The following is a 12,202-nucleotide window of genomic DNA, read 5'->3' as shown; positions in this document are numbered from 1 at the left end:
CCAAGTGTTTTGGATTTTAAAATGTGATTGCACAATAATTTTGTTTATACCAACAAATGGAAGGTTTCGAAAATAAAATGCTTTGCTGTTGCGAGCAGAAAAACATAACGCAAAGATGAGGGCTTTTCAGCAGACCACATTCACGCGAGGTCTCAAGGACAAGGGAAGCAATTAAGGTATAATTTTTGGCTCCTCTCGTGCTTAATGCCAGTAGAGCTTTCTGCACATTGAACTTTCGGTTTGCACGATTCATTAAAACGGCAGGGGAACTACGTTTATGTCATACTTCGGCCAGGAGCGGAAATGAGTAAATTAATCTGATGTCTGGAAAACTAAAATAATGTTTGTTTTATACGTTTTATAATTTTACAAACATGCTGTTTATATTCTAAAGTCATTTCAGTTTTATTTTACAGTGGAATGAAATATTTGCTATTTGACAAGTGAGACTATACGGCATTCTTTACAATAATTACAAAAGACTAATAAACATTCTGAATGCTTCAAATCAAATAAGTTAGCTTTTTAAATATTTAGTTAATACCAGTGTAAATAAATAATTGATGGAAACAGACTCTTAATTTATTATTCGAATAACATTTTTTAACAAAACTTAATAATTTTTAACTCAAACCGTCTTTTTACTCACTTACAAACGAAAAAAATAATAATATAATAAAACACATTTGTAAAATTTTGAATAAAATAGTTTCCTCTTGCTTTGGAAATGAATTAAAAAGCTGGGCGGTTGCGGGGCGGAACACACGACACATTGCGCCTAAGCTGTTGTATTGAAATGACGCTCGTTTTACCAGCTATTACGCCCTCCGCTGAGCATTATTTTTCTGTCGAATGTCGAATCTGCTGCGTTTAAAGTGGGTGCAACCTTGTCACCACTTTCATGCAGCCGCACAAACATAACAAACGCGTTATAATTTCCCTCCAGAGATAGAGATGCGTATCTATCGTGTGCGATACTGCACGTGCGGCCGTGAAGGGCAATCAAATATTTGCTCTGTGCTGTGTTTCACTTTTGAAACTTTCATCCGACCGGCGAAAAGTAAAAATAAAAATCAAAACCGAGTCAGGGTTAATGATGCTTGCTCTGATAAGGCGCGCGCGGCACGCGAAAAGGGGCTTATTTAATAATATGATGAGAGCTGCAAGAGGATGTAGTTAGTGCGCGCGGCGCGTCTGTTACAAGACGCCGAGGAGGTCAGTGGGTCACTCGTCGATGGAATTCATTGAAAGCACAAGTGGGAAGAGTTGCTAGCGCTAAAGGACATAATAAGCAAGCCAGTGCTTCCTTTTGCAGATTAAGTACGCGCGCTGTTTGCCAAGTTTGCAGAATTTGGCGCACGTCTACCCGTAACTTCCGGATGCGGCTTTAATTTTTTTAATTTTGATTTATTAAATCTAACAGCAACTTTTAGACGCAAAATGACAAAAATTTCGATTACTTTGATTTTTAAAGACCGGTTCGGCCTGTTAGAAATCAGATTTTATCACCACACGCCTTTGAAAGTTCTAAATTTAAGAGAGTAAAAATATTCCTATATTTGGACCATTTCATATTAATTTTGGTTCCTTTACTAGTTATGGTCGAATGCAAATTTTTAGAAGAGGAAAACAATTCAAAATCGACCAAAAGAGGTTTCCCGAACCATTGCACTGTCTATCAAGAAAAATTGAGATAATCTCGCCGAGTTTAAACGACCACGAGTTAAATTATTCGAAGATCTCAAAAACAGTATCCTGTTAAATTTTTTGAAGTACGGGCCGGATAAATGTTACCCTAAGAGTATGTATCATATGCCCAGAAATTTTCATTAAATCTTTTAGTTTGCGAGATACAAAAGGTTCAAGGTATAAAAACGAGTGTTTTTGAGTTCAGGCGAAAAGTGGAAAAATCAAAATTGCACAATCGGTTGATTTATACCCTCGGAACATGCTGGGGGTCACTCCCGAGGTCATATAATATCGTCAGAACAGGTGTTAAATCGAACCTTGGCGTCAGGGTATCCTTCAAGCGATCGATATCATTAATTTCTCATTTTTAGCCACTTTAAAGAAGCTTGACGGGGCCTGTATCGGTTCAAATTGCAAGATATGCACATCGTTGGAACGGCCAAAAGTTGTGAGCTTTCAGATTATGTTAATTCGACCCTTTGGAAGCCATCAGGGTGCTTAGGAAACGTACAGGTTCGCCCAAAATCTCGTTACTGATGTCTTCCAGAGGTAAAAACACTCAGTTTTAATTTAATTGAATTCGTTAGCTGAAATTTTGAATTTTTTAAGTCGTGACGTATCTGCAAAGCTCTGACCGAAATCCTCTATTATTATTTATCATTTTTTTGTACCGAAATATTAAAGAAAACATATTATTTTAAAAGGAATTGTGGAACTTCAAAAGCCTATATATCCTTTCATTTTATTTAAATTATTCATTTTATCTAGTGCTTAAGTGCCAAGGCTAAAATTTCACTATCACGAGATTATATCACCGTTAAAAATTATTTCCAGAATCGATTTAGACTTCATTCAGAACAATTAATGAAATTGTATGTATACACACACACACACACACACACACGTCCAATCAGCGATTGTTTAGGCCCCAAATTATTAGTTTCTATTGTTTTCTCTTTTTGATATATGTATGAACGATCTTGACCTCTGATAACAATGTTTACTCACTAAATACGCGTGAGAAAATTTCGGGATAGAAAGAGGTAAATCCCTGTCCCTAAAAGGCCTTCACGCTCTCCTGCAGAGTCCCCCTCGAACACAGACAAATTTTCGCCAAGACTCTTCCGTCTACAAGCGATATGATTTTTAATAAGCGAGGCGGAAGCTTTCCGGTGGGTGCTTTAATTTTCACACACGATAAAATGCGCTCGCTTTCGGTGCAGCATGTTTAAAATCGCAGGTGCCACGCTAGATTGGGCGAGTGAGAAAATTGAATGATATATATAAATTTTTATGCTCGAGCGTGAGGAAAAATTTCACTTTCGATGCCAAAAACAAAAGCACGCGTGGGGAAAGTGCGCTTTTATCACAATCAGTTGCGGAGGCGTTAAATCGACGGCGTGTTCACACACTTCTTTACACTACTTTAATACCGGTAATTTGCTGATAGACAGATGCTTATCTCCACACTTTTATTTGAATTGACTGCTGCGCATGGATGCGTCAGGTTGACATTGATAATAAATATGTGGTAAATTTTACGTTTACACAGTATTGAGGTTGACGTCGAGTACACTCATAAATTTGTTTATGACAACATATTTATGAAGCTCAAAAATACTTACAATTAGTTTATTAATACTCGAGACGAAACTGCTCAAAACCATTAAAATTATCGAGACAATTTGCAATAATTACTATCTTGCATTTTTTAAACAAATTGTTTCTTAAAAAGTGTTAATTAGATAGAACTTCAATAGTATATCAATTTTATGTCTGTAAAATCACGATTTACATATTTCACAATTTAGGGATATTTTTCTTAAAATTCACACAATGTTAGATAGATCACATGAGCTGATTCGAAATGAGGCAAAAAATCGCTGACAAACCGTTTCATTATTTGAGAAATTTTGCGAGTTCCTAAAAAATTAAGAAAAAACATTTTTTCCTACCTCTGCTCAATGGTGGCGACAGCAAAAAACAACCAAATCCGCTAAACGACGGGCACAAACTGAGTCGTCGGACTTGTCTGACGTCCCTTTTAATTACTCACTCCCTCCCCTGAAGACGAAAGGTGCTGGATGACCGATCAACGGCGAATCTGCCTGCACCGAGTGTCTCCTCCGAGTAATATGCATAAAAAGAGAGACGCTTCTGCCGGTTGGTTTAGAGAGCGAACCTTATTTCCTTTCGACTGTTGCGCTTCCTCCTTGTCTCGCGACTGCTTTTTAATCAACCGGAACAATCCGCATAGTGCCCCTTGTTTGAATGGACCACTGGTGCAAATCTGTCGCCGCACGGCGGTAGGAAAGAATCGGATGATGACAGTCAGGGTTCACTCGCTCCTTTGTTGCGACACGACAATCGATGCTGCTTCTCAATTAGCTACAGGAAATAGATTCAAACTCTGCTTGAGCTCCCTTTCATCTTGGGCGGATTTATTTCAGTGAAAATACAACAAGAAACAATTGGTAACAGGCAACAAATTGGAATGTACAAATTAACCATTTCACAAGAAAATCAGTCTGCAAATTTTGCCACTGCTGGAGAAATTGCTTGCTTCGCAACAATATTTACATTTCACTTTCAACTGCTGAAGCAAATAAATGAAGGAATTTTTTATTACATTGTCTTATCAATCCATAGAAAGTCATATAAATTTAAATTAATGAAATTTCGATTTGCATGAAAAGGCACGATCTCCGTAATCTCTCCAATTGGCTCTTTTAATCACACTGCTTATTTTTACTCAGCAGTTTCACAGCCATGTAAATTCCGATGAGTGAGCTCAGGGTGCCGAGAACTCCCCTCTTCCAAGTGCTCACCTTTCCACCCCACAAAAACCCTTCAGGCAGCCAGTGTACGGCGTGGCCCAGGTCCAGGGTCACCTGCGTCGCTATTAAAAGGTAGCTACGCTGGTTTGCTCTCAAAGCCGCTGCCCTGAGAATTTTAATTTTTACAACAATTCGTTGAAATGAACAATTTATATACCTTTGGGCGTCACCCTGGCAGTTTTTCAGAGCCTTCTGGGCATTAGAAAACAGTCGAAGGGACCTATTTGTTTGGTTACCATTTTATTCTAATTAATCCTCGTGAATTCACCTCAGCAACTGCAGGTATAAAGATATGCACCAGCATACTGTGCTTGCCAACCACCAAGAGTCACTGCCACTTTTCAGACTTATCAGCTTGTTATCAGAGGCCCATGCTATGTGTTCCAAAGGGTAATACAGCTGGTCCACAATATTAGACATGATCCCTAAAATCCTCAGTATTTTATCTTTTTCCTGCAAAAATAAATCAAATTAAAAGGCAAAAATAATTATAAAAAAACATCTCATGAAGACCCCAAATTTTATTTGCGTCTACCTCACGTCCAAGGCCGTAGCTGATGCTATACTTGAGCATGGCCAAGTCATCGAAGAGCCGCGAGACTGTTCTAAACTGATTTAGCTGCGTGCTCACGATTTCCAACTTTTTGACCCATGACCGATCTTCCGAGCCGAGTCCGGACAAGCACAACGACGCATAGCTGATTGTCCGGACGATTTTGTCCCGTCCACTGCTGCTGGAAAGCATTTCGCTCAAAACTCTGGTCATCATGCTGTTCGGGTTCAGACGCTAAACCTTGTTTTTTTCTTGCTGCGTGTGTTTACTAAGCGGACCCTCCTCAGCATGACATCTGAGTTTTAGATAATATTATTTTCTTCACTCGCACTCGCATTAGTAGTATAAGAAAACGCCGTCACGTGGCGTTCGCGGGCTTTCGCAGTTCTCCCAAATTAAAAAATTCTTTGATTGCAGTGACGATTTTCCCTAAATGCTCAGATATTTTTAGAACATATTATTTTGTTAAAATGTGAAAACGTTGAACGAATTACGGATTTAATCCTCGATTTGAAGGTGGAATGGATTTTTCCCGCCATTTGTTGGTGAAAGATTCTGAGTAGCGTCACTTGCAAGCAGATGGCGCACGAGGTGGCCAGTTGTCGATTATAATTTTCCTCCCCCATCCCGATTAGGTTCTAGAAAATTCACTGTGAATTTAAGAGCCTCAGGAATCTTCCAGAGGCAGAATAGACTTTAGAAACGACGTTAGAGTCGCAGTTAGCCCAACTTGCCTTAAGACGCTGTTCTCTCCAGTTCGCAGAGGAATTCCACACATTTTGGTGAGTTTGATTTTGACACCAGGCCACTCAGTCACGAAAAATTCCTTAAGTCTAATCTCTGTCTGGTCCCGATTCGGGCACACGTGAGAATAAATGCGTCAGGATTATTTCTGAATTTTGACTGGAACCCTTGCCATTCCTCCGTCAGCTACTCATTTCTGATTCTCGCCTAGCCATTCTGTCCAAATTTTGACCTTGAATTGCGTGGGTTTCCTTAAAAAATGGATTCCAAGCGGCATCATCGATAACCTTGAATCACGTTTGCAGCCAGGAAAATGGTGAAGGAAACCGGATTCTATGACATTCTGTGCGTGAAGCCCACCGCCACTGCGGATGAGCTTAAGAAGGCCTATAGAAAACTCGCCCTGAAGTATCACCCGGACAAAAATCCCGATGAAGGAGAGAAGGTCAGTCCTGTCATCACTCTCAAGAGATAACCCTCTCATCATCCTCACAATTTTCGTTTTTCAATTTCTTTTAAATAGTTAAATGTTTCATTACATAATCGGGTACTTTTTTTTAGTTTTATTGGAATACGTTAAAAGTTAAAAGTAGGCAAGTCAATTTCTTATTCCACTACAAATTACAGTTCAAGCAAATATCACAAGCCTACGAGGTTTTATCGAATCCGGAAAAGCGTCGCGTTTATGACGAAGGCGGCGAGCAGGCCCTGAAGGAAGGCGGCACCGGAGGCTCATCCTCTGCCATGGACATCTTCGACATGTTCTTCGGCGGTCCCTTCGGAGGTGGCGGCGGTGGCGGCAGGTCCCGCGACCGCAGAGGCAAGAATGTCATCCACCAGCTGAGCGTGTCCCTGGAGGAGCTGTACAAGGGCGCCGTGCGGAAGCTTGTGCTGCAGAAGAACGTCATCTGCGACAAGTGCGAGGGCAGAGGCGGCAAGAAGGGCGCCGTAGAGGTCTGCAACAACTGCCACGGCAAGGGCATCGAGGTGCACATCCAGCAGCTGCGACCTGGCATGGTGCAGCAGATCCAGTCCGTCTGCAGGGAGTGCCAGGGCCAGGGCGAGCGCATTCCGGCCAAGGACCGATGCAAGAACTGCGGAGGAAGAAAGGTATAAAATATTTCTATGTCTTCTTTCGCAATATCATATATTTTTAGATTGAAAACATTATGCAGTCATTTTTTCGTCTTTTCATATTTTATTGATAGTTTGTGGTAGAAAATATTTCCTTTTGTCAGGTAAATAATTTAGTGTTTATTTAAGGAAATTTGGTTTGTTTCATGAATATTAATTATTATTCCTCAGTGGTTTGAAAACATTTCGAAGCAACAACAACCTATTTGATAATTTTAGTATGTTGCTGACACTGATAATGTGTATTATTTGTAGGACAAGGGAAAATTTTGGAAAGCTTACTTTTAGTAAACTAAATCGGAATTTCCGCAATACATATTATTTATCCTCTGTTAGTGTCGGCGGCTTCATGTTTGGTTTCTGGTTTTGAGTTTGTGGATTAACGGCAAACGTGGCACTCAGCGTTGCCTTGGCAATCTGTTTGCGAGTTCTTATTTGATCGCGAAGTAGACGTTCCTTGCTGCCATTTGCGGCGGCGTGGAGAAGTCATTGGCGAGAAGAGTTCGTGCGACGCTTCCGGCGCGGACTCTTCAGTCTGGCGGTCAGGGGGTCGTATTTATAATTTCTACTCATCACAAAAGTAAAATTTTCCATAATTATCATTCTACATAATCAGGGTTCCACGAAGGACTAAAATAATGGTTAAGTTTTTTTAAATGAATTATGCCCTTCATCCCACATTGACCTCTAAAGCTTCTGAGCATCTGAGTGGTGAGGCATCCATTTTTCGTCAAATTTTAAAATCGTTTGCCAAAAAAAAAAAATCAATCGAAATGCACATTTTTTAGTGAAACCAAAATTGTGGTAATGTGGTATCAGCGATTTTAAATCTTTGCTTTTATGAAAAATTTAACTTGCCAAATGAATGAATAGTACCGGGTTTGGATACCGCGGAAGATTTCACCCCAGCAAATATAATTCCACGTCGAATAAGAAGTCAGTTACTCATGGGACTAATTGGCACATAATTTAGTTTCTGTTCCTCATATTCGCAGCTTTATTTTAAATTATCATGGATTGCTTAAAATGGCTCCACGGTCATTTTTCTCCACAAATATTTTGCTATAAATTACAATAATCGCCTTTCAGTGCAACATAATTTAACTAAACATATAAACGGATGCTTCAAAATTCCAAAACATGCTCGCTGTCATCTCTAATTTCTCAATGTCAAATTTCAGGTCACTAGGGATCGTAAGGTGCTTGAAGTTCATGTCGACAAAGGCAGATGCGACGGCGAGAAGATTGTGTTTAGCCGCGAAGGCGATCAGGAACCTGGTCTTGAGCCTGGCGACATCATTATTGTCCTCGACGAAAAGGAACATCCTACTTACAAGTGAGCAAAATATTAAAACACCCCATTCAATTTGAAACAGTGCTGTGCTTATTTTTGGAAGCGATTTTTTATATTTAACCCCTTTGTTAGTAAACATTATGGAAAATTAATGTTGCCTCCATTTTCAGGCGGTCTGGTAACGACCTCATCCTGCGTATGGAGCTTGAGCTGGTCGAAGCCCTGTGCGGATTCAAGAAAACCATCAAGACTCTAGATGATCGTGAACTTGTGATCTCCACCATTCCTGGCGAAGTCATCAAGCACGGTGACATCAAGTACGTTGAAAACGAGGGAATGCCGCAGTATAAGAACCCGTTCGAGAAGGGGCGTCTGCTCATCCAATTCTTCGTCACCTTCCCAACCAAGATTCCAATTGACAAGATTCCTGGACTGGAAAGCTGCCTTCCTCCTGCGTGAGTATTTTTCCTCCTTGAATATAGTCCCCACTTCAGCAAATTTCTAGAAGGCCGGAAGTTAAAAAGTGGAAGGTTTCCAAGCCTGATCAAATTAATTGAAGTCATCACAAAATTAAATAAGGAACTGACCAGCCCACTGGCTCGCATTGTTAAGGCATTCTCAGGAGTGTCAAAGCAATATGGGATGTATTTGAGCAGTTCGGAGATCTAATACTGGCTACCCAATGTCAGAGATGGCAAAAAGTGGTTAGTTAAGTGACTCGAAATGCTCAACGGGCTGGGAGGCGCAGCTACTTGCTGGTTTGCACCTTTCCAGCACGCGTGATTTGGCTACACGGGACGAATGTCTAGCGTTTCAAAAAAAGTCCTCGGTGCGGAGGCAAGTGGCCCTTGAGTGGGCTGGGTCCCTGAAATGTGCGGCCTGGTGCGCCCATGTTATCTGTTCGCGGTGTTACTGGGACGCGGGTTTCAGTACAGTGCGCGGCCTTCCAGGTCCTCGGACAGGGATAAAAAAAAATGCAACTTGCGGCTCAGTGCGGCGTTGTAGCATTTTTCACTAGTACTGTGTGCACTTTCTTTGAATTCATTTTATTTATTTAATGTTTTTAATTGTGTGTTACTAGAGCAAAAATAGAGAAGAATAATAATTCTAAAAAGACAACTGAAAGAGGAATGAAATTGAATTTCCCCGCAAATTCCTTTAACACACATCAGTATAGGTCCTAAGGATAATGTAGAGCTAAAAAAATACATAGGTAGCTCTGAAAATTTTCGAGAAAACCGGCTTCATAAAATTAAGCATTGTTTTAAATGGAGAATTCTCAAAGGTGTTTTTTGCATTCGCGAATTTCACTGAATTGCTGCATTTCCCCAAAAAAAGGCTGACTGTCAGATCGATCTCGATATTGGGTTTCAAATCAAGCAAGAAAACATGGTCAAGCGCTGTCAGTTTCGGAGAAAAGTGGCAAAAACCATCTGATTGGTCAGCGTCCAGCGCTGCAGGCACGCACTTTCCCGCTGCCGTTGCCTTTTCTTGCTTTGTTACACAAGGCGGCTGGCGCGCTACTTGATTTAATTTAATTATCATATTAATTACGTTTTCATCGTCAGAAAAATTGGAACTTGTGCACGTGGCAAGCAATGTAAATCAATAACTATTTTCTTTGTGTTGTGCGGAATCTCTGATAAGCCATATAAGGGACCGAGTTTACCTCTGAAAACAATATACATTATTAAAATGAAAAAAATTGTTTTCCCGAGATGATTCTCGAATAAGTTTACTTAATTTTGGATATTTGGAATTTTCCAAAAAAAAATCTTAAAACGTTCTCTAACGGCCATTTGAAATTTTCAGACGAAATTCGTGCGAAAATAGTAAATCTGAGAGTAATTTGGTCAGTAGGAATACAACTGGAAAGTTAATCAGCTTTCTGAATGAAGGCAGTTTTTGACGGTACTATCAATTGGTGAATATTAATGAGGCCAATCACAGACCCATTTCGAAAATATGCAATTTAAAAAAATAACTTCCTAGACACAAAAGTGCTATTTTATCTTCTCTCTGTTAAATTTTCATATTTTTTCTGATTGTTCTCACCCCGGAAACAAATGATAAACAAAGAGGGAGTCACCAATAAAATTCGAAAAATTGGATTTTGGGGCACTTGGTCCGAAGTATATGAAAAAATTAGTCGGTTAGGGATAACTTTTCATGCAATATAATTTTTTGAAATAAAAAGATCACTCATTTCACTTGAACAATTTTAATGTTTTTTTACAGACAAGAGGCATTAATCCCTGACTTAGCGGAAGAAGTGATTCTGCAAGATTTGGACCCAAAGGCTGAGGCGCGTAGTCAGCGAGAGCGTGCGCACGGACCAGCTTACGAGGAAGACGAGGACGGTTTCGGCATGGGCTCAGGCCCCGGCCGGGTGCAGTGCGCCACTCAGTAGAAAGTTTCGCTGCCCTTTCCACCGCGTAATTATTTATGTCCATTAGCCTGGCGACCAGAGCACTATGCTGCCTCTGGTTATCCAACAATAGAGTCTGCATCGCGGAGACATACACACAGACACTACTCTCACCGAACTCAAAAATTTACTTACAGCGAAATAGATCATTCCTTTGTACACGAATCATGTTTTCCGATGGATAATTATTATTATGTCGTGGCACCAGAACCCTGTTTCTTCTATTCAACTGGTTTGCATTAGAAAGGAATGTGGGAAATGCTGTCTGAAATTTTTGATTCCCCAATGATTTTAATTAAACATTTCATTTAATTTAAGAGAAAGTCGTGATTATGACCAAGGAATAAAACTTCCAGTTACGTGCGCTCCACATAAAAAATTGGAGTTTTATTTCTTCTCACTGTCAATCCAAAGCAAAATTGGTGAGACCTGGTTGAAAATCAATTAATCTACCTGAGTGTTAAGTATGCCCAAAATTATTGGGTATCGACTTTGTTCTAAATTTGGCATCTCAATTGCCTAATGGCGCTTGTAAATAACAATTCTGTCACTCAATGATTTGGGCCGGACATCTAGTGAGAAAATAATTTGGGTATTTCATTAGCTGTTTGTCCACTATATACTCACAAGCGTAAAATATGGCCAGTAAATGTTAAAAAATGTATAAAACGATTGTTTTGGAAAAGTTCAATGATTTGTTTGGGAATGTTGAATGATATTTTTGGGAAAGTTTCATAATTTTTTTGGGTATGTTCAACGGTTAATTTGGGAAAGTTAAGTGATTTGTTTGGGAATGTTCAATGATTAATTTGGGAAAGTTTAATGATTGTTCCTTTATGGTTAAGCCCTGCAGGATTTACTTGGTCCTGTTAGTGTGCCAAACACAAAGAATCATATAAGTTGACGTTAGGCGCATTTTCGGCATTTTCATGTAATAGGTCTGGCTCGGAGCCAGATTTTTAACCTTGAACTGGAATTGCACCTAAATTACTAACAATGAGAGTGCACCAATGAAACGTTCTGCTTGTGCAGAATTTCATGCGCCATATTTTGATCCATCAAGCCGAGAAAATCCGATTATAGAAAAAGGTGACCTTGAGCTTTGACCAACAACTTCAAAGTTAAAAATTGCCAGGCATCAAAAGATAGGGTGGGCCGACGGTGAGAGCTATAACTTGAAAAATGTTGCATTCGCTCTTTTCAGTTTGTACGTTCGGTTTCTGGGAATTGGGTCTATGTATAAACGAATTGTTTCGGATTTTTCTAGAAGTGATTTTTAGATGTTGAATGTTGTTAGGTTGCTTAAATTTCGGGCCAAAGTTTTCAATACATTTTGGGATTTTCGATGGCCTAGGGTGTAGCATGTTGGACACACCGGTACTCGTTAGATCACCGAAGTTAAGCAACTATGCGTGCAGTCAGTAGTTGGATGGGTGTCATAGGTGACCGCCCGGCTGCTGGCTGCATAGCTCTAGGCCGACTCGCTACTTGCTGGTTTGCACCTTTCCAGCATGCGTTATTGG

General features: G+C 40.0%; 2 protein-coding genes across 3 annotated transcripts; one reads left to right on the top strand and one right to left on the bottom strand.

Annotated features, from left to right (window-relative positions):
- Positions 1–4,109: 4,109 nt before the first annotated feature.
- Positions 4,110–5,373, bottom strand: LOC135936134 (peroxisomal membrane protein 11C-like). The gene is made up of 4 exons (XM_065478842.1): positions 5,062–5,373; positions 4,795–4,979; positions 4,684–4,746; positions 4,110–4,632 (listed from the first exon to the last, which is right to left on the bottom strand). Exons 1-4 carry the CDS (start codon positions 5,293–5,295, stop codon positions 4,419–4,421), a joined length of 696 nt encoding a protein of 231 aa, XP_065334914.1. The 5' UTR covers positions 5,296–5,373; the 3' UTR covers positions 4,110–4,418.
- Positions 5,374–5,700: 327 nt separating this feature from the next.
- Positions 5,701–11,075, top strand: Droj2 (DnaJ heat shock protein family (Hsp40) member A4-like). Of its 2 annotated transcripts, none has more exons than XM_065478840.1 (6): positions 5,701–5,861; positions 6,129–6,268; positions 6,451–6,933; positions 8,139–8,293; positions 8,422–8,706; positions 10,490–11,075. In XM_065478840.1, exons 2-6 carry the CDS (start codon positions 6,137–6,139, stop codon positions 10,659–10,661), a joined length of 1,227 nt encoding a protein of 408 aa, XP_065334912.1. In that variant the 5' UTR covers positions 5,701–5,861; positions 6,129–6,136; the 3' UTR covers positions 10,662–11,075. The 2 variants fall into 2 exon arrangements, with proteins under 2 accessions (XP_065334912.1, XP_065334913.1); XM_065478841.1 differs by lacking the exon at positions 5,701–5,861 and adding an exon at positions 6,044–6,065.
- The last annotated feature ends 1,127 nt before the right edge of the window (positions 11,076–12,202 follow it).

This window comes from Cloeon dipterum, chromosome 2 (genome assembly GCF_949628265.1).
Source record: "Cloeon dipterum chromosome 2, ieCloDipt1.1, whole genome shotgun sequence".
NCBI classification, from domain to species: Eukaryota; Metazoa; Arthropoda; class Insecta; order Ephemeroptera; family Baetidae; genus Cloeon; species Cloeon dipterum.
This window is presented reverse-complemented; position numbering and strand designations above follow the sequence as displayed.